The sequence below is a fragment of the Oryzias latipes genome, chromosome 20 (genome assembly GCF_053564925.1).
Source record: "Oryzias latipes strain Hd-rR chromosome 20, Olatipes_Hd-rR_3.1".
NCBI lineage: Eukaryota > Metazoa > Chordata > Actinopteri > Beloniformes > Adrianichthyidae > Oryzias > Oryzias latipes.
Genome location: NC_136256.1, coordinates 26,903,422 through 26,930,167, shown reverse-complemented (window position 1 = coordinate 26,930,167; position 26,746 = coordinate 26,903,422). Strand labels below are relative to the sequence as shown.

At 42.1% G+C, this 26,746-nt stretch overlaps 1 protein-coding gene across 2 annotated transcripts; it reads left to right on the top strand.

Annotated features, from left to right (window-relative positions):
- Positions 1-829: 829 nt before the first annotated feature.
- Positions 830-26,746, top strand: LOC101166834 (F-box/LRR-repeat protein 7). Of its 2 annotated transcripts, XM_004081165.5 has the most exons (4): positions 830-1,273; positions 6,101-6,190; positions 24,241-24,852; positions 25,314-26,746. In XM_004081165.5, exons 1-4 carry the CDS (start codon positions 1,237-1,239, stop codon positions 26,048-26,050), a joined length of 1,476 nt encoding a protein of 491 aa, XP_004081213.1. In that variant the 5' UTR covers positions 830-1,236; the 3' UTR covers positions 26,051-26,746. The 2 variants fall into 2 exon arrangements, with proteins under 2 accessions (XP_004081213.1, XP_078795124.1); XM_078938998.1 differs by lacking the exon at positions 6,101-6,190 and having other exon boundaries at positions 1,089-1,273.

Genomic DNA, 26,746 nt, shown 5'->3' with positions numbered 1-26,746 from the left:
TGCTTTAGAGATATTATTTTTTAACAGCATTTTCTTTGTGATTATCCAGATTGAACTGGACCATGAAGATGTTGAAGGATTTGAAATCATGATTTTTTGGTTTTGTTGTTCTGTTCAAGTTTCTTCTAAATTGATCTTTTTCCGTAAGTAAAAGTTGATCTACACCCCCCCCCCCCCCCCCCCCCCCCCCAGAATTTTGTTAGGAATTCCAAACATTTTCCCTGACAAAAAGTAGTGTATTTTATTGTTTTAGGGAGTAATAATTTCTGTCTGGAATAGTTCTCTATTTTTAGGGATTTGACAAATTATCTGCAAAACATAAACAATACTGATTAAAACATGAGGCAGATTATATGTAAAACTAGCTAAATAAGACGAGCATAATAAAGGTGGGATCATAGAAATTGGCTTCTTCTTCCATTTTTAGCAATTATTTAAAGATTTCGACAAATTTAACATTTAATTGATTTAACGTGTCTTGTTTTTATATGTATGTGATTAAGAGTATGGCATCATTATGTATGAAAGTGTCTTCTTGTACTTTTTTCATCATTTTCCATCAAGTCATGAGTAATTATCCTAAATTTGATAAATCTATGTATAGACAAGCTATACTTTTTTTTCCCTTTAATGTAATCTTTTGTTAGGATTACTTTAGATGAATCTAAAGCTGATACTTTAAAAATCCCAGCTGCTTTTTGTTTTGTTTTATGATGATTACTTCTTGTCGTTTGGCTTGCGTGCGGTATTTTTTTTTCCAGTCTCGTTACTCTCGTTACTCGTTACCCGCCGTGTCTCCGCCTCTGCTGGTTTAGAACCATCGGAGCGTTTCTGTCGCGTCCGCCGCTCGCTCGCTCGCGCTGCGGTCCCTTTAAATCCCGGGGAAGGGAGCAGCGCGTCCTGTCGGACTCGAACTTCTTCTCCCATCCCGATCAACAGCTGCTTACCATTTAGGGAACTTCAACTCCAACTTTTTCTCCCACCTCCTCCTCACATTCGGGATTTATTTCTTCTTCTTCTTTTTTTTTGGTTTTATGTTGGGCGGATGTTCAGACGCAGAGAGTCCGCACCTCTGGAAGCTCCAGCCGGGCTTTGCGCAATGTTCCTGCGCGCTCCGCTCCTCCACATCTGGATTAACCATTTGAAGCTAACGGCCCAGGTCGCAGCGCTGCCCGTGTAAACCCATCTCCGTGGGCGGACTCTTGGTTCTCCTGCGTGGATTATGTTTCCTCTGAAATGGGTGCGAACAATGGAAAACAGTATGGAAGCGAAGGTAAGACTTAAGAGCCGCTGGGATCATGAGAACTGAAAATTCCTGAGGCTCCTTTTGTGCACCGATGTTAGCTTAAAAAAAAAGTCGTGCGGCAAACTAAAAATAGAAAAAACTATCAAGATTGTCGAGTTTTTTTCTATTATTGTCACAAAAAATGTCAGCTAGCTAGCTTTAAAACTAGCACAATAACTTTCATGTAGTCAAGAAGTTAACAGTTTCTGAAGTTTTCTTTTCACTTGCTAACAATTATTATTTTTATTAATAATATTTTCATTTTTTAAATACATTTTAATACTTTATTTCCTTCTTTATTTTATTGGCAATTAAGTGATCAACATATTTCTTAAATGAGATTAGCGACCCCTGGCGGACATTTTTTCTTTTTTTAATTTCATTTTTAAATAGACATTTTAAAATAAATTTTACAGAATTTTATTTATTTAACAAACAAACAATAATTTGGTGTTTTTAATTATATATATATTCGAGCCAGGCGGGGCTTTAAGAAAAAAGGACGCCAAAATGTAAAGGGTTAAGCAAATCAAACTAAACTTTATTTATAAAGCACTTTGCGGACAACAGTAAACTGCTTAGCTTTAACCCATTCAAAACGAAATTATAAAATACCCAACATAATGAAACATAAATGTCACTCAGTGTATCGCCAGGAATAGAAAATTAAGTGAAATTGAATCAATTTAAAGCAAACTTGTGATTGATTGTTTTGATTGGAATTTATTTCTTGTTTCAACCCATCTGGTCAGTAAATTCAGGTATTCCTGCCAAAGTAGTACTGAGTCAGTTTAGTCTGGATTCATCACTTCACATTAAAATAAAATTCTAATACAATTTAACCTCAATTAATTTGGTCAAATGAACACTTTTAACGTAACTGGTGGTGTAAAATCACCGAATTTGGGACTTTTCTTTGATAAATTTAAGAGTTCCTACATTGAAAACTAATTTAAAGGAGTTTGGTTTTCCCTGCAAAAATACAAGAAAGTACTTTAAAGGAAAATCAATGTATAGATTTGATGAATCAATGCTGATTTTCTGCGTACAGATAAATTAAAATCCAGTTCTATTAGGATTGGTTACACTCCCAGAATACTTGTTCCATTTAATTTCAATTTTGTACTTTCACTGAATGATTTATTATTCTAATTCGATCTCGATTCAATTTTTTAAATATATTTCCATTTCAACATTTAGGCATATAAAACACGTTCTATAAAGCTGTAGAGAACTGGACCGAGTGGCCCCGCCCCCCTGGAATTCCAAACAGGAAGTACAAGCCAAACTTTTGTTTTTTCCACAATATTGTTTCTTTATCGCAAGTTACAAACTGGCCAATCAAATACCTCAATAAAAGCACGTGGTACTTCACTTCACTCACTCCTGACAGTGGTTGCCATAGAAACGGTGACTCAGACCAATCACTGCTGACGATTGAATTGATTTGATTTGGCTGGAGACATGGGCGACGTCTCACTCGCTCAGTCCAGTTATCCTATACAGTCAATGACAAAATGATAAATTCTCTCCTTAAAAATGAACAGAAAATATAGATTTTTTGTTTAAAAACCCGAAAGTTACTTGATATGTGCGACGGATTAGTATTAAAATGATCAATCGAATTTTACAATCCTTTTAAATAAATAGATATAAAAAATTAAATCTATTGCTTTGCTATGAACAGCCATGCTTATGTTCACTATTGGCACTGTAAATGTTTATGTAGAGCTTCAGAAAAACCGAGTTCCCATCATGCACCATCATGCAATGATGGTGCATGATGGGAATGAGGTGCAGTCCCTTATCTAGAAGTGTTACCCTGAACGGTAAGACAGCCGGCGCTCCCTCAAACACAAACTTAAAGGACCGCAGTCTAAACGCCTTTAGAGGCATCTCAATTTCCCCAAAGTCGTCTTTATGTTGGGTGTTATCTCCAAAAATATTAACGCTTATCATATTACCACAGATCTAATCTCTCACACACATATTTTAGCTCTTGGTGGGGAAAAAATGTCAATACAGACGGACTGAAGGATTATTTCCTCCCTGGAGTGCAGATGTTTGGATAAATAACATTCCGATCTGAGCTCTCATCCTAAGTCAATAAGTGCGGGAAAAAAAAGGCTTGGGACTCGTGATGCTGCAAATCAGCTTCACCCTGTAAGTCCAGGCGGTTGTTGTACGGAGGGGGACTTGAACGCACCCCCAACTAAACATCCAGGAAAATGGTGAAGCCCCCCGCTTTCCATGAGTGTTTGGCAAACAAACTTTAGAAATGTTGAATTTCCTGTAAAAACAGCGGGCTGTGACATCACCAGTCACATGATGGTTGACTTGGACAACAAGGTCAGGCCTTTGAAAGCCTCTTCATCACCCGCCGGGGAGTTCTGGGGGGGATTTCTGAGATGAAGGATGGCTAAAGCCAACGTGATTTTGAGTTTGGTCTGATTTTTCATTTAGTTTATTTAAAGCAAAGGAAAACCACTTTAAATAAAAACCCAACGCTCATTAATCCACTAAAATCCAGTGAAATTTAAAACCCAGAAATAAACTAGATTATTCTAGCTTATTAAATAAATATGAAAAAAGTCCAAATGATGGACAGGAGCACAGAAAACTAAAGCTCCTATTTTCTTTTATCAGATGGGATCTACTGAATCTCCTTTCAGTATATTTCTTTTTAAGACTTGTGGTCAAATCTAGATTTGTCTCTGTTAAAGATCCACAAATACGGTAAAATTGAAAAGACTTTCTAGAAAAAAATAGCATTGAACAAGAGTAAAGTTGTCATCAACGAAGAGTAAAGAATCTCTGCTGTCTTGTTTTTCTCTTTTTTCTTGGTTTTCTATAAACCGCCCCGGGAGGACATGTCCTCGCCCTGCAGATCTGGCAACCTTCAAGACTTTTGTCCAATAAATAAACATCTCGTCGTTTGGGATAACAAACCTCCCACAGAGAGGCGTTATCGTGCCGCTCTCACCCTTCCTCATCCATCACGTGTCTTATCTTTCTTACCCGAAGAGCTCGGTTTATTTCGTGGGTGGAAGATGCAGGAACCGCCCCCTGAAACGGAGGTGAGGTCCACAACTCAGGTCAAAACCGCCTCACTGATGACTCCTCCCACCTGGCCTTTTTCACTTATAAACTGACCAATCGGACGCCTCAATAAATTAGTTAGGGTCTGATGGCCCGCACGTCCAAGGTTTGATTGACAGTGGTAGGGGTGTGGACTTCCAACAAGCTCACCCCTGATTGGCCTGATTGGTTGTTATAGAAGTTTAGACTGACAGTAATGATTAGAAACTTCCAGGAACTTGTTGCTGTATCATGCTTTATGATTCTACCCCCTCCCCCTTTCTTTAAACACCCTCTTATACACCCCCCCCCCTAGCATCCCTCTCTCTTCTTCCCTCCTTTTACTTTTCCCTCCGGTCCAACAAAAATCTGTTAGAAATAAAATTGAATAAAGTTACGTCTAAATTACCGAAAGGGGTTTATTCAAATATACCTCTGGTGTGTCAGAAGATTCATAATCCCTGTTGCTAAAGTAAAGCAAGAGGCCTTCAAGTCTCACTTCTGTTTGCTCAGCTGTTGGACAAATTAAAAAAAAAAAATATGGGGGACGTCACACTCACTCAGTCCAGTTCTCATTTACAGTCAATGGTTCAACACATTATCTTCCGCACAAACAAACAACTCCGTACTACAAGTATTGAAGGCACAAAGATTCCTTTAGTCCAGCAACCTCATTCCTCTCTGCGTACACGTGCACGTGCACATGCACGAACAGCTCTATTAATCCAGTGCAGAACTCTGTAAACCATCAGTCCACATCTGTTCTTGAGTGTTTCCACCAATCGTGACGCTCTCACCCTAACTATGCAGCGGGGAGCTTCTCACAGAAGTGTTTTGCCAAAGGGGCAGAAAAACAAACAGAACATCTAAATATCGCCGTTTGTTTGGATGCAGTCGCATCCGTTCTGCTGGCTGCTCTCATGTCGCCGTCTCTGAGCGACGTCGTGGGGAACGACCCCTCGTGGGAAGTGTGGAGTTTGTTTCGGTCGCGGCTCTTAATGCGCGGCGGGACGGCTTTGGGAGCACCTCTCCTCTCTGTTGTTTTCAGTAAAAGTCACATACTTTCTTTCTTTCTGTCAGGAGGAGCCACAAAGCTGCATTTATGATCTGACAGTGGAATGAAACGCCGTAAACAAGCTCCCTGCTGCACTCTGCAGAAGCTCCCATAAAAACCGACTCTTCTTTTGAAACGCTGAATGGTAAAATATGGAAATGTAAATGCTAAACCCAATAAAAGAGTGCGGCTCATAAAGCAAAAGTTTGACATTCTTCTTCGTGTAAACTCAACAAAAGACTCAGTTTGATGCTGTGGTTCTGAGACTGCAGAACTCTGTGACCTTAGAAGTATGCTGCACATGAAATGTAGTCTTTCATTAAGTTCTACAACCTTTTGCTTGCTTGTCCTGTGTAGAAGGCAACGCTAAAAGAAGATTTTCGGGACTTTATTCTTCCTCCAGATATTAAAAATGGATCCTAAACCGAAGCAGACTTTATGCGTGTGCCAAGCTTAGCCTTTTATCCCCAGCTGAGGAGCATAAAAGTCTTGAAAGTAGAGAGTAATGGGTCTTATATTCCCTTACACTTCATACCTCCTGACTATATTAAATACATCATCACAGCCGGATTCACTCCTCTGCGTTTATTCTTACAAATGTTTGCGTCCATGAACGGGAGGCCGAGCTCGGTTTCAGTCCTTTTGCGGTAATGCCGAGCCTTTTGGGTTGGTCTCCCCTGCAGGTAAAGGCAGCTCCAGCATCTCCTCGGACATAAGCTCCAGCACAGATCACACACCAACTAAAGCTCCAAAGAATGCGGCTACCGCCGAAGGTAAGGCATCTTGTGCTCATTAACCAAACTCCTTCTCGTCTTTTTCTCCTCCTCCTCCCACCACTCACTGCCTTTCCTTTTTTTTCTTTTTTTCCCGGGATAAACCTAAATTGAAAGCAAACTCTCCGCTTCCATCTCGACAGAAAAACCAAAGCATTTCTGGAGCTTTGTCTCAGAAACTAAAATAAAAAAAAAAGGAGGGAAAACAGGCTTACAGCTCCTCATTGTGGAGGAATGCTTATCTAAACTGTGGTCATATCAGGCTCAAAGCGCTGCCAGGGAGAGCGGGAGGGAGGCAGCCTCACCTCCTGCTCCGGCGCTGTTGTTGCCTCTCCTGGCCGTCCGGGCAGACCTCCAACCCTGAGACTTCCAGAGCCGATCTGTCCGTCAGGAGTGAGTGTGCTACCAGAGTAAACTGTGTGTCCAGAGTGACGGCTCAGACAGGCTTTTCAGCTGGGAGAGGGGCCGTTTCAGGTCTTCTGTCAGCAGCTGGTTCACATTTGGGTCAGTTAGGAGCATTTTTCTTTCAGAACGGCGCTTTTACATAAACCAGAGAAATATTATGTAACTGTTTGAAAAAGAGTTTAAACAAAAATGCCACTTTCTGGGACATAGTTTCTTCAGAGCGGCAAGAGTTCATTAGAAGTTCACCTCTGAGTCGACTGTTGCTTTACAGCCCCTTACACCCTCAGCGTAACAAAAATGGCGAGCAATAATTGGAGCCAATTCAGCCGTCACGGTTTAGATCCAGATTCCAGGTCAGACGAGGAAAACAAAGACGTTCAGGGATCTATTTGTCTGACAGTGGATGCATCAGAATGGAGCGGAGCAGCCAGACTTTGGCCCCACCGCGGTAGTTGCTGCGTCACAAACCTGCAGGTTTTTGTCTGTTTCTTAGTCCGTCATGATTTGAATAAAGTAAAACTCAGAAGCGCTGTTTTAATCTTAAATTCTATGGAAAAAAAATGCTACAAGAAGATGTTCACACCACCGTTTTCATTGGAGTGGGTCTTTAAGGAGTACGGATGCTGGATGTGGGGGTCATCAGTGAAATACAGGAACTGACAGTCCAGTGCAGCCTCTCCTCCACAAGCATCCCTGAAGGAAAACAAGGCGTGGTTCTGTTTCTGTGAGGAGAAAGGAGGACATCTTCTGTCAGGCTCAAGCTGCCTTTTGGAAGTGATGGATGGAGCAGGAGCAGGATCTCCTCCAGGATGGACAGTAACACCTTTAGCACCTGTTTCTTTGTTTTTCATTTTTGGTGGTTCATGGGGACATTTGTGTGTGTGTGTGTGTGTGTGTGTGTGTACATGCACACCTAAAGTATGTGAAGGTCAGTCACACGCGATTCAGAAACGAGGAGAGGTGGTGTGATCGTGTTCAGACAGTACAAAAACTCCCTGCTGTCATGCAAACTGAGTAAAATGAAGTTCCAATGTTACCTTGAACTTTTCCAGATACTCCAGGATCCTTGCCTCCATTGAAACACAGGGAGCATCTCGCTGGTTCGAGACCCGGCTCTGGCATTTTTCACAAACATATCTTCTTTTTGTTCATAAAGTGACACCCTACGTGCAGGAAATGTGACGTGACCAAAACTGTGTCGGTGCGTCACAGAGCAGCCAAAGGAGGAGGCACATCTACCAGGTTCTGCGGTTTTGATATTGCAAAGATGGTTTGCTTTGGGCGAGTTCTACCTGAATTTAGCGGGTTTTTGTTTTGTTTTGTTGTTTTTTATTATGAGTCTAAGCTGTCTCTTCTTTTTAAAAATTACCCGTTACATTTCTGTCACCTGGGTGCTAAATCAGTCCAGTGGCGAGTTTAACAGAGCAGGAAAAAAAACATTTTCATGCCCATCTTTTAGAATGATCTAGCAGAATACAAGACCATATCAAACTGACTAATAACTTATATACATTTTGATTTTTTCCGTTTAAACTTTTATGGACCAACAGCATCTTAATCACACCACCCACATTTATACATAACGCATTTTAGATTGGACTCGTGGAGGTAGATATGCTTTGTTTAATTGAATTTTATGGATATATGCCAACTAACATAAACTAGAGAGTCCTTATAGACTTTGAAGTCCTCATATCATCCTTTTTTTTACCAGTTCTTATAAAGTCAAACGATAAATTGCAGGAAAAGACAAAAGTTAAGGTTTTCTGTCAGTTTATGTAAGCTCAGAGGAACGCTGAGTTCAGTTACAAAACAATGCCAAGACGTGAAAACATCTCAGGCCTCAAAATATGGAAGGAAAACTGAGTGGATGATTATCCACAGCTTCATCTAGGTTCTGTAAGGGAAACAGCAATTTCCACACCAGATTTTTTGCGTTGCGTCCTGTCTCCACGGCCCTCTGGAGAGCTGCTTCCCAGCACCCTCGTATTTCACGCTGTCAGAAAGCATCCCCACCAGAGCATCTATGAGCAGGAACTGGAAATAAAAAAACACACAAGCCCAGATCAAGTTGTCGCCAGATTCTCATGCAAATCTCAAATGTATGCATGAAATTGTCTTTCGGTTTTCTGGTAGCCCTGTTTGGTTTTCTGCCTCACCCGATTCCACAAACGTCCTCATCGTCAGTATCTACTGCAGCTGGGCGCTCTGCAATGCTTAGACCACTTCTAAAAACTCAGAATGTCCTTTCAACAGAAACTGAAGAAGCACAACGTGGCAAGTGGGTATACCCAGCTCCGAGACACAAAGGCCGATCATATAATTACACACGCGCATCAGTACGATGGCTTAGCATCGCGCATTTCAGCCAAACCATGACGGATGATGGCATCATCCATCTGTCCAGTCCTCATTTGGGCTTCTTGACTGTTTTAGCTCTGCTTTGGCCTCTGCTGTACCTCAGGAAAGGATTTGTCTTTATACTCACTCATCGAAGACAATTTAAAATGGAAGCAACCACGTTAGTTAGTTTGTCATAGAATCATGATATATATAGTAGCACAGCTCCTGGATGCTTGCTATTGGAGTTGTCGAAATACCCTGAAGTACAAGTCCAATAGCAAGCACCTATTGGACTTGTACTTCAGGGTATTTCAACAACTCCAATAGCAAGCATCTATTGGAGTTGTTGAAATACCCTGAAGTACAAGTCCTGCATCTCTTTCTCCTGCATAGAATCTCCGCCTACCTGGTGACTCACGGCTTGTTTTGTGCATTCATACTCTGTACTCTCCCCGCGTCTGTCACGCATTGTCGTCGCCAATCTTAAATTTGCTCTGGCGTGGGCAGTGTAGTATTCTTATGGTTTGGCGTTGCCCACAAGAAAACAAATAGCAGCTCCAGCTTGTGTTTCTCACTGTCACTCTGCAGAAGGGGCTTCAAGGAGCTTATCAGGGAAAGAAGAAAACCCTTCACGATGCATCACATGCTGCTTGGCTTTAATGCAAGATGTGTGTCAGTATTCCTGCGGTAATTGAGGTTAATTCACTTGATAAATTGGAAAGCTTATGGGAGCCGCTGGGAGACAAGACAGTTTACCGTTGCCTATTTAGGGGCTGTGGAAATGCTGAGTCGCTTGGATCTTTCCACTAACATGCTTCTGGATCTGAACTATTTTGAGGAGATTTATAATGGTCCACTATGCCTCTTTTTGGAGCAGAACCTGCATGTAGGAATAAAAAGACGGAGAGAGTCAACGCCAAAGCCAGCGCCATCTGAACCGACTATGTTATGACTAAAATTGTTATTTTTTTCTCCATGCTAAGTGGGAGTAATTACATGGTCTGGAACCACCGTGGCCACAGTCAAATCCCCCTCCTGGGAGAGACACATATGCACACTTAGACAAATGTGCGCAGACATCCAGGCTTGTGTTAAAAAGCTCACACTCAGTGGCAGATCACACAGATCCTTCCCACACGGTCCTCTGCTCCACTAAACTAATCAGGAAGTAGTCTGGGCCGTTTCCCACCACACACAGGGAGCATTCATATACCCACACTGCCCCCATGCTGCACCCAACGCCCCGCTGTCTTTATATCCACCATGACAATACCCAACGGTCTGTGGGGCCGCTGTATTTAGCGCAACAGGAGTCCCATGTTACAAAATCTACTGCTAAGAAAGAGACTTATTTACTCAAATTGCTCTGTAATCTTAGACCAAATACTCATGTTGTTTGGATTTCATATTTGACAGATTTTGCCACAGAAATGTTAGAAGGGATTCTATACACCTCCCTGAGTGAGAGTCACCATCACTGGGCAGTAACTTTTTAGAGGTATGTAGAAGAATATATTTTATAAACCTTTCAAATGTTAGGGTGGTGGATTCCTAAGCATACCTATTTAAGCAGGGAGGCAAAACATTTTTTCCCTAATTTTCATACCAAACCAATTTTATTTGGTCAAGGCAAACAATTCCCATATAACATACAGTTAAGCTGACCAAACATGAACATTGGTTATTCAAATGATAAAGTCTTGCCTTCAAAAGCAACTTCAAGCAGTTTTCTTTTGCTTGAAAAAAAGACAATACTCTACAAGACCAATTTATGGATTAGATAAATTCATTTAGTATATTCTTAGTAAAGAATAATTAAATTGTGATTAATCATTTGAGAAATCCCTGTGAGCACACAAGCGGAGAAGACTTTAAAACAGCCAACTAAACTAGGCAAAATATTAATGCTAATAACAGCAATATGATAAAAAATTAACCTTTGTAACTTTGTGGTTCAAGGTTCAGGTTTTAGTCATAAGTGTTTTTGATTTCTAATTCATTTCTGAACCTAAAGAGACTTTAATTCCTTGATATTCCTTATTCTTTCATTTTTACCTTTTTTTTAAACCAACTATTTAAACTATTTCTTTCTCAGTGTGGTTTCTTTTTCTGTTCTAAATGTTCTTAACGATTATTTTCTATTCCATTTTTTTATGTCTGTGTGCTTAAGCCATAATTCTACATTATTATTGGCTGCACCGGTTTTCATTCCTCCCCAAAAACCTCAAACATGTTTGGATATTTTCAGAGCGAAGCTGACATTGCTGCACTATTGTCCAGCGCTAATATTAGCCAGCTAATAAAACGTGTGGTGTTTCCTGTTGGTTTCACTGATCCATCAAGTTTTCCCACAGAATCTTAATGAAGAGGTTTGCTTTGGTTCCCCCCTAAACTGAGTTGGCCAGTCATCTGGCAAGTTTGTGCGATGCATCTCTGCTTTCATTTATTATTTACACAAGTTTGTGGTTGCCTGACCCAGTTAAGATTCTTGTAAGCTGCCGTCTGATGGGCACGGCTCTGGACAGTAAATCCTTCCTGTGGGATGAAATTAAGTATCTCCCAGCAGGGGTTACACTCTGACCCTGTGGGCCTCTGGGATTTGCTGTGGCATGGTCCTACTCAGGGTACCTGAGGAATGTGGTTCAGACAAAGTAGGAACTTCGTTGACAGCACCATGAGATGTTCAACCTGCGTGGAGTAACTTTCCAATTCCCTGCGCTTTCAAATGGAGACCTTGGTTAATGTAATAAATATGTTAAAAGTCCAAACTAAGCAGGCAACTTCAGGTGTCAGGTTTTGTAGCTGTTGATAATGCCACCAGGACGGAGGAAATGGTGGGAACAATGAACAACACTTCCTGTGCGGTGGCCAAAGACCAAAGAAACAGATAAGAACGACAAAGAAAGTCTAATCTGTCTCTCCATACCTTTTCCAGCACGGCACAGAAGGCCGTCGCTAAGATTAAAGTCCAGTTTTCCATGAGCTCATTACAAGCAGTGCCTTTTCAGGGCTGGACGTTTTCATTATTTTTCATCACTTTTGAATTATGTATATCACCAAAGACCACAATTTCATATGTGGGAAATGCGCATAATGTAGATATTGGCTGTTTGACATGGTCTTAAGGCTCAACTCCCATCTTTAACAGTTATTGTGTCATTGGGCAACCCACTAAACCCCATCCTGGGTTTCATTGTCAGAAAGCTGTAAGTCAGTGACTAAACTATACATGTTTTATTGAATATATAATCATATGTGACTGCGCAAAATATTTTAGTAAGTGTTCAGTAGTTTTTAAAAAACGATAAAGCAGTGCTTCCAAATCTCACTAGCAAAAACATATCGATTAGCTGTGATATTTTATCTGTGTCAACCTCAGGGGTGATTGACCACAATTTTATTTGTGGTAGCCTACTGTACTACATGACTATAGCTTTTGTCCTGTTTTGTTTACACATTTGTCTTTGTGATTCCTGACACCATACTTGATGCGTCTCACTGTTTGTGGGTTGTGAAGGAGCTGTGACCAGGAGGTCATTGAGCATCTGTGGACATTACAGGACACTTAGTCTTCAGCTGTGAGGTCAACAGAAGGAAGTATGAACCACTGGACTTCCTTCTAGTAAAGTGAGGGGTTACAGAAGCAGGAAATTGCTGTCCTATACCCAGTGTTGTAGACTTCTAATCGCTTCCTTTGGAGACATTTTACTTGGCATCTAAACACAAATTTAAGTGAAACTGGCAGTTCTAGCCACCAATGAAATGTAAGGTAGTTTCTGATGGATGTCTGACTAAATCGCTAAATAACTTTGGTGTCGGCCTTCTAAAGCCTTAGTCGCATGCACCCATATAATGGGAGTTGAGCCATACAGGTGCTGGGATGTCCAGGCCCGTAGAGGGTCATTGAGAGGAGTGGCTGCATCTTTAAGGGGAGCACAGAGGTGAGAATGGAACATACCATTGTCGTCCGTGTGGTAAGTGTATTGTAAAGTATTGGCGAGGCTAACAGAACGGGTGATGCTTAGTTAGGTGAGAGTACTGCCCCCTTAATGACTGTACGAATGCCGTAAGCATGTGACCGTAGGACAATGGTATGATGCCCACACAAAATACACTCTGACAGTCTAATTTCCCAATTTCTAATAGTCGGGCTGCATGCACTTATCACGTGAACAGCACTAGCCGGCTAACTAGATTTGAAGGTGTCGAAGAAACACATCTGCGTTTTACCTACTTACTTTACCGTTCATGTTCACTACAACCTATTGCTCACAGCGGGCTCAATGAGCCGTCTTTGACCTTGATATTTCACAATCCAAATGCCCTGTACAGGTTTATCCATTTTTTTCTGCCTGCAGACCGCTCGTCTTCACCCATGAGGACAGTTGGGACTAAGGCTTAATAACATACTCTGGCTTAATAGAGCCAGAGTATGTTCAGTCTATGAAGATGGTTCCTCCTAATTCTATTATATTGTCTTAAAGGTGGTTTCATTTAGATTTCAAATTGTGACGTTTTGGTGTCGCATTGTGATTCTTGGTTCCAAAGTAAAGTCACTGGTTTATAGCTGCCACCATGAGAAGACTTCAGTTCCTCCACTTAATATGCATTCTTAGCATTTGTCTTTCCACTGAGGAAACGGGGCAGTTGGTCCACCACAACACAGCTCTGCAGGATATTTGCATGCCACAGTTTTCTTTAGATGTGGGGACATATGTGGCGAGTTGACGGTCTTACTTTGAGGGACAAAGACAAAAGAAACAGCATTGTTCACAAAATACTCAAGAATCGTATAGTCCTTTTCCTTCCTAACATCTGTATGCAGTTCTGCATTTATTCCATTTACTCTTGAGCCTGTCTAAGAAGAAATATTAGACGTTGCTTGTAATCTCTGAAGGACACAGACAGGAAAAGAATTCCTTTGCTATTTTTACCACGTCTCTCCATCAGCTGTCCCGTCTCAACCTCCTTGCTTTCTGTCACCTCTAGAGCCAGGACATTTCAGGGAAAAAAAGGCTCAGAACTAAGAGCAAATCATACTCAGGATTAAGAAGCAAGGCAACATCACATTTTATAGCTCTTCTCAGATTACTGTTCAGTCCTCCCGTTTGATAAAGAAGGAAGTCTTTTTCTTGTTGCTTTAAGTGTGTTTCCCATTTTTCTCAACGAGGTCGCATTTTTTCAGGTCTACTACAGGAACACACTTGACAGGGTTTGGGAGAGATGCCACCTGGCTCTTACTCACACTGGCTTTGCGTCAGGGTTTTTGGCCTCCGACTTGTGTTTTTACTATGATCCACCTGGGATTTTGAGGCTTTTATGTGGCAGTATGACCACAGTTTTGGGCCAGCTGAACTGACACTTTGGACTTCCTTCTCGTTATTTCATCCTGTGGTTTGTTGCATTACGTGGCAGGAAAATATCAGTTGTGGTTAAAGCTTCCATGGTACAAAATCAAGTAAAAAAAAAGTGTTTTAGCATTTCCTCAAGGAATTTGGCAATTATATTTTATAACTATAAAAGGAATAAATAAACAAACACATGTGGATCCAATTAATTTATTTTAATGATTCCAGAAACATGAAACATATTAGTTTAGTTTAGATTGACAACAACTTTATAAACTCCATAGTTCTTAACTTCTTCTCTTTTATTTTATTTTCAATTTAATGTTGGTGTATTTACACATAATATATTTAAACATAAACACATCTATAGATTTCTATCATCTAATTCAGTGATTCAAGACCAGGTGTTTTGACACTTCCTGCTTAATCTGTCAAACTTAATCTAAAGAAAGCAAACGTTACTTCCATTTGTTCAGCTAAATAAATACTATGTCTGTTAAAATATTGTGTTTTATTTTAACGCCATCAAGTATTTACTATATTGGAAACCAATCAGAAGCTGTGAAGCAGCTTTCTGTGGTTAGCTGCTGATTGGGTTTTCCCTTTGACGTATGGTGACACCAGATCCCATCATCACAATATTTTACTATTTAAATTCATTATAATTATTCAGTTAAATAATTTGGGGACTTTTAGGTTATTAAGTGATAAAATAATGTCCAGTATGACAGCAGATGCAGAGACAGTCAAAAAACCGTTGTCTGGTTTATCATGGCAGCATATTTAGCAAAGCACAACATTTAGAGATTGATTTAGTACCTAAATCTAAGGTATGGCTGAACCCAATTAGAAAAACTGTAGGAGATCAGTTCATATTGGTACTGACAAAATCCTGATCAAACGTGTTCAAAATAATCTCAAACAAGAAAGTTTAAACATAAAATATTCCCTTTTTGGACAAGCCAGTCCTTCCTTCTTGACCAGAAAATGTCTTTGAAGTTTTGTCACCACGTTAAAGGTGTTTCAGTTATTTGTGATAAGTAAACGGTTGACTTGAAGCAAACGTCCATACACCTTCCAGATGGAGAAAACTGGACCTTATGAACTTCATAGAAGTAGGAGGAAAAATCCCGATGATGATCTGAGTCTGCATACGTGGACATTGGAGCGCAGATGACTTTTTACTGTGACTCATGCCTCGCTTAATGTAAAAGCTGAAATGAGCTGTCGTAGGCCATGAATCATTTTTCTCAGGATTTTGACCGCAGATGTTCCATCAGTCACTGAGTTTTGATTCTTTAACCACATTAGATCATTACATTTGCTCTTCATCATAACAAATCAAATGCTTTGGCACCATTTTTGCATTTTTTTTTTTTTATGTGAATGCAATGTGCACCACTTATATTATTCTCAGTCATTAAACAGGACGGTCACCACTCATTATAAACATCCTCACGCAACGGGCCCCAAAAGAATAAACATCAGACAGACAAGTCGTCCTCCTCCCAAATCTGTCATCCCATCTTTAGCGTGCTAATTTAGAAGTGACATAATCTGCAGAGAGGCCAGATTTGTGTTCTAATTACCATCTGTGTTCTGCAAATGTGGCGTTGACAGTGTGGTACTGCCTTGAAATGAGTGTGTGTTGTCTTCCACAACGGCAGATTTATACAGAGACAAAACCAAATTACAGGCCTGTTCTGGTAAAGACTTCTTTTAGGAGACAAATTGCATTGCTGGGAAAACAACTTTTTGCAAATGTGTTGCAGTGCAATCTTCAGAGATTTTCCTTGAGACGGTGAGAGAACGACTGCGGTCCCAAATACGAGCTGTATGGGGGTTTCAGAGAGGAGTTCATTTCCCGTTCATGCATTGTGAAAGAACCAGCAGGACCTATTGTCTTTCAGGCCTCGCCGTGACGCAAGACCTTCCTGTAGTGAAGGCTTTGCTGATAGCCAAGCCGCCACACTGTACACTAATATCAACTTCCATGTATTCAATAAAAGCCGAGGCAGAGCCAGATGTTTTTCATCCCAGCAGTTCTTTCTCTCTTCCGGATGTTTCTCTTGCATGTACCCTTTCAGCGCTGATAAATCTGTTGTGTTTTTTCGGTTTAGCTTCAACTACCTGCTTGTTTTCTATGAATCTTGTGTCCTTCTTGACTTCCTTTCTCATGAGGGAAACCTTAATATCTCTTGACTCCCGCACAATTCTGGCTGCGACGACCTCAGCAGCGCTCAGGAACATGTCACAAGGCTAATGGCATTGAGGTAATGCACCGCTCTGCCAGATGCAGCGGTAATAATCCTTCAAGCTCCAGACGGGGTCTTAGCAGAGCTTCACGGCACTGCGAGCCGTCCCGAGCTGAATCCCTACGGCTTTAGTTTATGACCCGACTGCGTCAAAGTCTGGGCCGGCCCTGCTTGTGCACTTGTCTCCGCGTCTGGTAAAGTCGGCATTCGCTTTTTTGCCAATTTATCTTCCCTGGCTGTTTTTCTCCTGCCTCTTTCTCCTCCAACTCTAGGTTTGTACGCTCCTACTTTCAAATTTGTTGAGTTTTTGTCATTAGGGGGGCACTTCTCCAAACATCTGAGGCATCCTGTCTTTCCAGTGATCAGTCTGATGGATTTACTTTAAACCTCTGGTATCAAAGCGTCGTCCAGATGTGCCCAAGAAGTAAAGCAAAGTTGATGTTAATGAGATCCTTCTGTGTATCCACATATATGGAGTATTAGTGGGAAATGATTTCAGCCAAGTATGCCTTGCTGTGGCTGCATGTGCATTCAGAAGGAATGAGATTCTCCTCCACCTCACCGCTGCTCAGTCCTTCTTTGTCCAGAGGAAAGACCAGATGTTCCACTGTTCTTCTCTGATTTCCAAAACCAAAGCAAAGTCTTTCACCAGCTGCAGTTACAGGCAGCGCTTTGAAAAGGAGTTCAACAGCTGCATGGAATTTGTTCGGTTAATAGTGGATTTGCAAGAATACGGCGATATAAAACACAACACCCTTCATTAACCAATAAAGATTTTTTGCAGCAACTGCATGGGAAGGAAGCGTTTATCCTTTGATCCGGAGCTTTGTGTTGCCAGTCAACAATTTACTTTCCTCTGCATATCCTTTATTGGAAAGTTCTCATTGTCCTGAAAGTATTTGTTTTTATATTCTGTTATCATGAACTCCCACTTTCTTCTGTAGACTTCAATGAGCACTAATTTAGAAAAGGGATTTTTATTTTGAAAGGTCAAAGATGTGGGAGTTCAGAGACGCTTCATCTTTTTATAAATGTATTTGTTTTGTAGAAGAAGAATAAAACAAATACTTCTGGATTATGCAGGATTTTTGGGGCCTAAAATTCCTGATACTGTCCAACATTTTAGAAAGCAAAATGGATATATTTTTGGCCTTTTTTGTCTTAAAGCTCCACTACATTTTCTAAAAATAGTATTTATTGAAGTTGAAGAAATATAGAGGTTTGTTAAATCGTTTTCCAACATTTGCATTAAAGGTTGACCTTACAAGTTTAATATTACTCTATATAACCTACTCAATATATTGTAAGATCATGTGTTTTTTATGTTTCCGGGTGCCTGTCACCAATAAATAATAAACAGGACCCCTTCCACGTGACATAAAACAATTGCTATCAGACAAAATTTAAAAATGGTAGCAAATATGTATCTTTCAAGCAAAACCATCATCTGACTTTATCTGCTTTTGACATCAAAACCTAATATTCTTCGTGCTCTACCCATTGAAAGTATTAGGGTAATAAATCTGATTCAGGTGAACGTTTAAAGACTTTGTCTGTTTCAAGAAGCCACATTTAAATCCAAAAATCTGGACCCACTTTACTGCCAAAGCTTGTATTTTAAATCCTCGGTTATCAAATATAGCATAAAATATACGTGAAACACAGACATCAATCCTGCATTAGGCTTTTTACATGGTTCTTTCTATAAACAGATAGTTTTTTAGTACTTTTAGAAAACTCCTAAAAGGGCTTATATCATGCAGAGTCAAATTTTTTTGAGCTTCAAAGTGTATTATAACATTCATTCCTCAAAAAAAACAACCCCAAAGTAGTATTTTGATCCATTCATGCATTTCTGATAAATCCCTCTTAATATCTGTTCTCTGAGCATTAGCCCTTCCCAATCTACAAAAACTAGAGGCTCCTCACATTGTGACATCACAAAGTGAGGAACAGCCCCTTCCAGGAAGAGTCTGCGCTGCCAGCCCCGCCTCCAGGCTAACACACACTTTCTCTGTGGAGCTAGCCGCGATCGGCTAAACTCTTTCATTTTATTTGCACTTCCATCTTTGCAAAAGTTCAGATGTTGTTTGCTTCAGTGGCAAAACGCAGACACGCTGCCGAAGCCGGCTCTAGCATGATGTCAGGAAATGGGCGGCACCCACACGGAGCGAAAGGCGGGGCTTCAGGGTAGGAAACTGAGCAGCGAAAATAACTCATATTTCTTTTAAAATATCGTTCTTGAGCCTGCCAATGGTAACCATACAGTACAGACCAAACTTTGGACATACCTTCCCATTCATTTGAATAAGCAGGTGTGTCCAAAGTTTTGGTCTGTACTGTATATAGGGATATACAATCGTGGCTAAAAGTAATGAGAATGAAACAAATATTAGTATATGCAAATTGCTGTAATAAACATTAATGCAGCAAAACTTTTGGCCTAGGCTGTAGTTTAAGCCATTAACATTAAACCTTCATAGCTGCTCTTGCTTTATAAAAGTACCAATCACCAACACCCTGCACAAGATAAAAACATTGTTTTTTACTGTTATTTTAATGGTATTTTCCTCAGCAGTGGAAACACCACAATAATGTTGAGTGAATTGAGTTAGTGTGAAAGAGAGTCTGAGTCTAAAGGCTCTCAGAACAGTCCTCCAAAGCCTCTTGTGATCAGTCGCACATGTAAACAGGCAGACTGGAAGTGGCAGATGGATGACATTCACAGCAAATCACTATTATTTCCACTTAAGCAACAAAGCAGAGCCTCCACCATCCATCGAAACTGATGACATCAAAAAGCACTTTGGTGCTTTGGTGTAACGTTTGCATGTCTTTGGCAAAAATATGACCTGCTTCTGGTTACTTTGATTGGAAAATCAAAACTTCTAGAATTTCATAAATAATTTCACAAGGTAAACTACAAAGTTTTGATGTTTTATGTTAAAGGCTTGTTTTAATTTAAAAGGTTTTTCATAAAAAAACATTTTTCTGCATAAAATCGATTCCAAAATTTCCACTTTTTACAGTTTGATGCAGGTGAGAATTTAAGATGCTCTGGGGACACTTTGAATGAAACGATGAACCAGGCGACGTTTTTCCCAGAGGTCGAGTCTGTGGATGTCATCAGGGGCAGACAGAGACTCAGTCTGGAATACAGATCTTCAGGATGGCTGCCACGATGGCGTTGCTGTCCAGCAGTTTCTCCCAAAGCGCCGATGCACTAGACAGGCAGGGTGCTGCCCGTTCTGTGGAAATTTTGGTCCAAACTCATCCAAGACATGAGAGTTGAAATTGAGGTCAATTTAGTGTTAGAGTCTAAACACTAAAACACATCCATCTGCTCATTTTCTACCCCTGCTGCATCCATTTAAAGGTCACCGAGGAGGTGGAGTCCATCCTACCTGTTGCTGTCTGACAGAGAAGGTCCATCGTCATTGATACTGGAACATTTGAAGCACTAAAGGAAGAGGTTTGGTGAAAAAGGAAATAATTGACCGACATTTGTTTAATGATTTCATCAACTATTTGAACCCAAGCTTGGCAGGAAAAAGAAGTGTTAAATTGGAGTTTTGCTTTGAACTATAGCTGCATAGCAAGCTGCTCTAAAGCAGCTTTGAATGTTTGCACATCCTTTACTCAGAAAGATCTAGATCAGTTCAGTCAGGAGTGGCCAGACCAAAATATTTGACAAAAAGTTAAAAAATCATTTCTGCAACTGCCAGACATGCATAATAAACTAATAACTGAAAGCATGATGAAATGCGTTTTCCCTAGGAACTCCTCCCAAAGTCCAAACCCATGTTTCATAGGGGAAATGACGAATGTAAGGTGTGTGTGTGTGTGTGTGATTGTGTGGCCCTGGTGACATGTCCAGGGCGAACCCAGCCTTCGCCCAACAGTAGCTGGGATAGGCTGCAGCAACCCCGTGACCCTGACAGTGAGTTAGCAGGAACCAGAACTGGATGAATAAAGGATGACGTGAACGTTTGTCAGAAGGAAACTTTTAGCTAAAAACTGGCTGAACAAAATAAGGACACAAGGAGGAGCTGTTGAGGTTTTTAACTCAAGTCAAATGTGACCAGGAGAACATGATGTTGGTAGTTTTTAATTGGGTTGACTGACGCTTTTAAGGTCAACTTGCTGGTTACAAATAAAGTCTGTAGGGCTTGAAAAGCTCAGCAGACTTAAACTACATCAATGTGGGTTTATATGTGTGATTAAAGTACAGTGATCCGTTGTTCACCGCGAGAGTTACGTTCTAAAAATAACCTACGATAGGTGAAATCTGTGAAATAGCCAACTTCACTTTTTACCATATCTATGAATAGATGTCATAAGGCTGTAAAAACTCTCACTACACACTTCAGACCTGAACATTTTCCCACTTTTCTCTTTTGTTGGAACTCTCAAAGTTTAGACTTTCAGAGAAGAAAGAATTAGGTCCAGTATAAAAGAAAACAAAAATCTGGCTGCGATGAAAATTGATGTCAAATTTGCCAAATGAAAACAGTCTGAATAGGAGACACGACACAGAGGGGACTGATTGACAACGTTTACACCCAAACCAATGCAAACCACAACACTGGCAAATGTGGACACAAAAAAAACAGCGAAAACAGCGAGACCCCTAATGGTGAACTGTGATATAATAAAGGACCGCTGTAAACATTTTGATAAAAAATACACAGTTTTAAATAAAAAACCAAATCTGTTTCATCTTTGCTTTTTTTCTTTTAACCTTTTATACAGTCTGAGTTGTAAACCGGTTTAAACCTCATTCTAACTTTGTCTGAGTGTCTTCTTTAAGTAGTGAGTCCCAAACTGACATCAGGAAATTCATTTGTTTTAGTTCAATCCTTTGTTGTGGTGAGTTTAATTGTTAATTATATGAAAAAAAAACCTGCATACAGATGAGTCTTTGTGTCAAAAATGTGCTTCGAAACCCGGCCTGCACATGTGGACGACCCCCTGATTATCACGTTTTATAAAAGAGAACGATATGTTCAGATTTTAACTTGTGCATTAATAGATTTACACGTAAAACATGTGGCCTCATCAGTGGAAAACTTTAGTGTGAGCAGTTTCAGAAATCTGACTTATTTTTGCTGTTGTTTCTGCCAGGTCCTTTTGCTACTGCTGATAATATTGGTATTGATAGATATTCATACTGTAGGGATTTGGCGAATGGCCTTACCAGTTATGTTCTTGCGTGCTCTCAGCTAATCTATGACTGTCATACATCAAGATTAATCACCCAATTTTTCGGCCAAAAAGCTTGGAAACCTGCAGGTGACTTCACACTCATGGGTCTTTCGAAAAATCCTTCTCCCCATACTTCGTGATGGGCTCTGGGATGCAGATCCAAGTCCTTAGCCGACGACAGATGCCTTCGTCTCACGCCACGATGATGGGATCCAGCCACCGCAGCTCGCAGCTGCATTTTCAGACAATCGGCACGCATCAGTCAGGAAGGCCTCAGTGTTTACACAGGAGGGACCGTGCATCGTCAGCCCCATCACCAATCATCCCAGCCACTTCTAGGCCCCCCTGATGAAGGGGCCCCGTGAGTGCCGCACCAACGTCTGGCAGATAAAGGCTGCACAGAGTTTCCAAAACGCCGCCAAGCTCGATAAATTCCACGGAAACTCTTCTTCATTCCTGATTAAAGCTGGTGTGGCACCGTCACCACAAACTATTCAAAGCCTTTCTCTACTGTTTACTTTTCTAAATGAGCTTTGATCACTTCCTGTCAGGCACACCAATGATACGCAGAGGGAGGGGCAAAGGAGAATTGATGTTAGAGCAACAATGCAGGAGTCCTGTCTTCTGTGCCTGGAAAGGGGTTTTTTTCTGACTCACCACTTTTGGTTCACCTTCACATTTCACCTTTGGGAGCCAATCAAAAGCCTGAACAACGCCCCCAAGTTACAATACCACCAATCACATGTAGACATTGGAAAGATGGGGCACCCCCAATTTGGAGTTGGGGGTGTCAAGATACACAAAGACACACAGAGTTGGACGTAGTTGTACCCAACGAGCGGGATGTCCAAATTAAACCAAAACATCTGGTAAAAGTGTTTTTTTGTAACAGGTTCATAGAAAGTCTTAGTTTTGACATTCAATATCTGAATCAGTACTCTTCTTAAGTGCATGCCTATTTTCTGAAATCATCCAATTTTTTAATAATCTGATGTCTTTTATCCAATAATGTGATGTCAGATTAACATGTGCAGGTTAATCCCCAATGATATGAAATTATCTGGCACAAACTCACCTTTATGTTTTTTTTTCACGTAAACAAAACGCAGGAGACAGAAGTCACATGACTCTCCAGAGTAGTCTTTGCCATTTTTAAGGAATTCACCTGAATTCTGTGTAGACAACCATTACAGATTACAAGTAAAGTTTTTTTTGTTTTACAGACACATTCTTTTTCACATTAGCAAAGCCGTCGCTACGACAGTCAACATGTTTATGAAGAAAAGTCAGGTGGAGGTTTGGACCAACATTTTCTGGTGTTCATTTTTTTACAAATGACACAAATCTGACCAATGTAGGGCCCTGAGATGGATTGGCGAACCATCCAGGGTGTGCTCTGTCTTTGCCCAGAAGGGCTGGTGTAGGCTCCAGCAACCCAGTGACTCCAAAAGGGACCAAGCAGGTTTGGTAAACGGATGAATGGTGGATCACTATATAGTCTTGTTTCCACTGAGCGTTGTGGTCCGGTCCGGTCCGGTTTAGAATGGGTTCAGGCAATTAAGGTGAGCGTTTCCCCTCAAAGTTGGACCGTCACGCTATCACCAAAAACAATGGAGCTCATCCAGCAGCTCATTATTTTCTGCTTGTCTTTTGGTACTTTGTATTTGTAAAGCATTTCATTTGTTTGAGAGAAGATTGCGAAGAAGACTACAGCCGCTTTGTTGGCGCTTTCTTTTGTCGTAATGACCTTCTGCCAATCAATGGGTTTCAACGGTAGCTCTGCCCTCACTGGTCCATTCCAGGGTCCCAAAAATGGTACAATTCAATCTGGGATAATGGGTCAGTTTTATAAAGGAGAGGCTGGTCTGGACCTGACTGTACCATACTGCTCAGTGAAAGTGAGGCATATGATACGTGATGTTTGTGGGCATGTAAACAAGCTCAGGTGGTCATTGAAGGGACTGCATCATTTTGTCCTTTGAGGTGAATTTCAGGCTTTTCTTTTGAAGCACACAGAAAACATTTAACCACATATGGATATAAAGTAAAGCTGTACCTCACCTATACTTCACATTTGCAGATGACACAACTCTGTCTTGGTTCAGGCTTCTGGTTTTGTGCACAAAGGCTCTTCCTCTTTGTCTTTACTTCGTCTTTTTAAAAACAATAAAACCACAAAGCACAGCCTTCAGATATATTTAAATCAGAAGAGAAGTCCCATGATTCCAGACTTTTAAATCAAATTTTGATTGAGCTTCGAGGATTCAGGACGATTCTAACGAGAGCCTCAAATTTCTAGCAAAAGGAAACGTTTGAAAGTCCATGAAGCTAAATATTACCTCTCCAACCAAAGTTCATCATGCAGCTGGCAAAGGTCAAAGGTCATATGTAAAAATTCCTTATTTTCTGATGTTCTATGTACAGTATGTGGTTTTTACCTAAAAGTGTGTTCAAATGGACTCAAACCTTTGCATTGCTCTTCCGTCTTCTGCAGAGAACAGCACCAGGACTCTGAGCACGCCCAGTCCAGGTCTGATCCTGCCTTCCAAGTCCTCTTCTCTCTCCTCACCGGCTCTCTCCAGTAACGGCCATGAGACCAACTCCTCGTCCTCATCTTCTGCTCCGGCCGAGACGGTGGCGGTGATCCACCCTCAGCCTGGCAGCCACACCCGCTCCAGACAGTCCAAAGCCCACCACCTCGCCCCCATTGACCTCCTCCCCGACCACACCCTGCTACAGATCTTCTCCCGCCTTTCCACCAACCAGCTGTGCCGCTGCGCACGCGTCTGTCGCCGCTGGTACAACCTGGCGTGGGACCCCAGGCTGTGGGTCAGTGTGCGGCTCACGGGGGAGCTCCTTCACGCCGACCGCGCCATCAGGGTGCTCACCCACCGGCTGTGCCAGGACACCCCCAACGTGTGTCTGACGCTGGAGACGGTGGTGGTCAACGGCTGCAAGAGACTGACCGACCGCGGGCTGCACGTGCTGGCCCAGTGCTGCCCCGAGCTGCGCCGTCTGGAGGTGGCCGGGTGCTACAATATCTCCAACGGGGCAGTGTTCGAGGTGGTGACTCGCTGCCCCAACCTGGAACACCTGAACCTCTCAGGTGAGGCAGACTCTCCCGTTTCACCGGGCGTTGTGCATGTCCTTATGTGGCGTGCTCCTCCTCAGTTGAATCTGCTGAAGCTGGGAAAATCATTAGAGGAGCTCGTCTGCAATTCCCTTCTGGGAGGAGAAAGCAGAACGTTCCTCGACACGAGTGAGAGCGGCGGTCGTTAGAGACACGACTCCAACAGCCAGAGCAGCTCCATCAGCATCCACCAAGTGTTTGACGTGTCTCTTTTTTAAATTTGAGAAGCAGCTGCGACTTCAGAGGAGATTTCAACTTTTCATTGTTGGGCTTTTGAAGCCACCTGCTTAGAAAATGTACATTTCAAATTCTTTTCCGATGAAAAATGTGCCTCCCGTGATTGAATTAGCATGTTGCAGCTTTCAGGATTTGTGTTTTCCTGCGTTTAACCAACGCTGCACGTTAGGAGGTCAACGTTTTTGCGTCTGTCTCTCCAGGATGCTCCAAGGTGACGTGCATCAGTCTCACCCAGGAAGCGTCGCTGCAGCTGTCGCCGCTGCACGGCCAGCAGATCTCCATTCACTACCTGGACATGACCGACTGCTTTTCCCTGGAGGATGAGGGTTTGCGGACTATCGCCGCGCACTGCCCCCGCCTCACCCACCTGTACCTGCGGCGCTGCGTCAGACTGACAGACGAGGCTCTGCGCCACTTGGCTCTGTACTGCTCCTCCATCAGGGAGCTGAGTCTCAGCGACTGCCGCCTTGTGGGCGACTTCGGCCTGCGCGAGGTGGCCCGGCTGGAGGGCTGCCTGCGGTACCTGAGCGTGGCCCACTGCACCCGGATCACAGACGTGGGCGTGCGCTACGTGGCCCGCTACTGTCCCAGACTGCGCTACTTAAACGCCAGGGGCTGCGAGGGGCTAACGGATCACGGCCTGGGCCACCTGGCCAGAAGCTGCCCCAAACTGAAGTCTCTGGACGTGGGCAAATGCCCGCTGGTGTCGGACAGCGGGCTGGAGCAGCTGGCTATGTACTGCCAGGGCCTGAGGCGCGTCAGCCTCAGGGCCTGCGAGAGCGTGAGCGGCAGAGGACTCAAAGCTCTGGCAGCGAACTGCTGCGAGCTGCAGCTCCTCAACGTGCAGGACTGCGAGGTGTCGCCGGAGGCCCTGCGGTTCGTCCGACGCCACTGCCGGCGCTGCGTCATCGAGCACACGAACCCGGCTTTCTACTGAGGCCGGGCCGAGCGTGGGATGGTTCCCCTGACAAGTGGATTTGGATTTATTCCCGCTAAAGCGTCTGCAGAGGTCAGCGGTTCAAAATCTGGAGTGCAATACTGGCTACAATGTTTGGATCCACTAGGGGGCAGCAGCTGCTGCCATTCAGCAGAATGTATTTGACATATTGATCTGTGAAAAGGCCCAGAAGTTGAGGTTTTCTGCAGCACACCTTTCTCCCTCTGCAGTGTATCCTGCTAAAACACTGAGCAGCGGCTACAGCGGAGTCAGCATCCAGAATACTTGTAATATATACATTATATACATATATATATTTTTCTAGAAGTCCTCATCACCTTAAAGCCCTAGTATCACTACCATGCATTATTCCAACTATTTATAATCTGTTCTGTGGAAGTGAGAGCGCTGCAAGAATGCGAGCCCTTCAAACGTGCGCATGTGCACTTTACTGTCACTCCGCCACTGCCATGACAGAGTACCTGATAGGAAGGGGGAGGAGCTTGGAACGGGATCATCGTTGGAAATAAATAGGACCATGTTGCTGCTAAAGCTGTTGCCAAAAACTGTGTTCATGAGTCATAAAGTTTCTGGGAACGTTGAGGAATTCCTTTTATGGATAAAAAAAAAAACTGGTTTTCCTGCAGATTTTCAAGCCGTTGATGTTCGAAAATAAACTAGATGTTAAAACTTTAA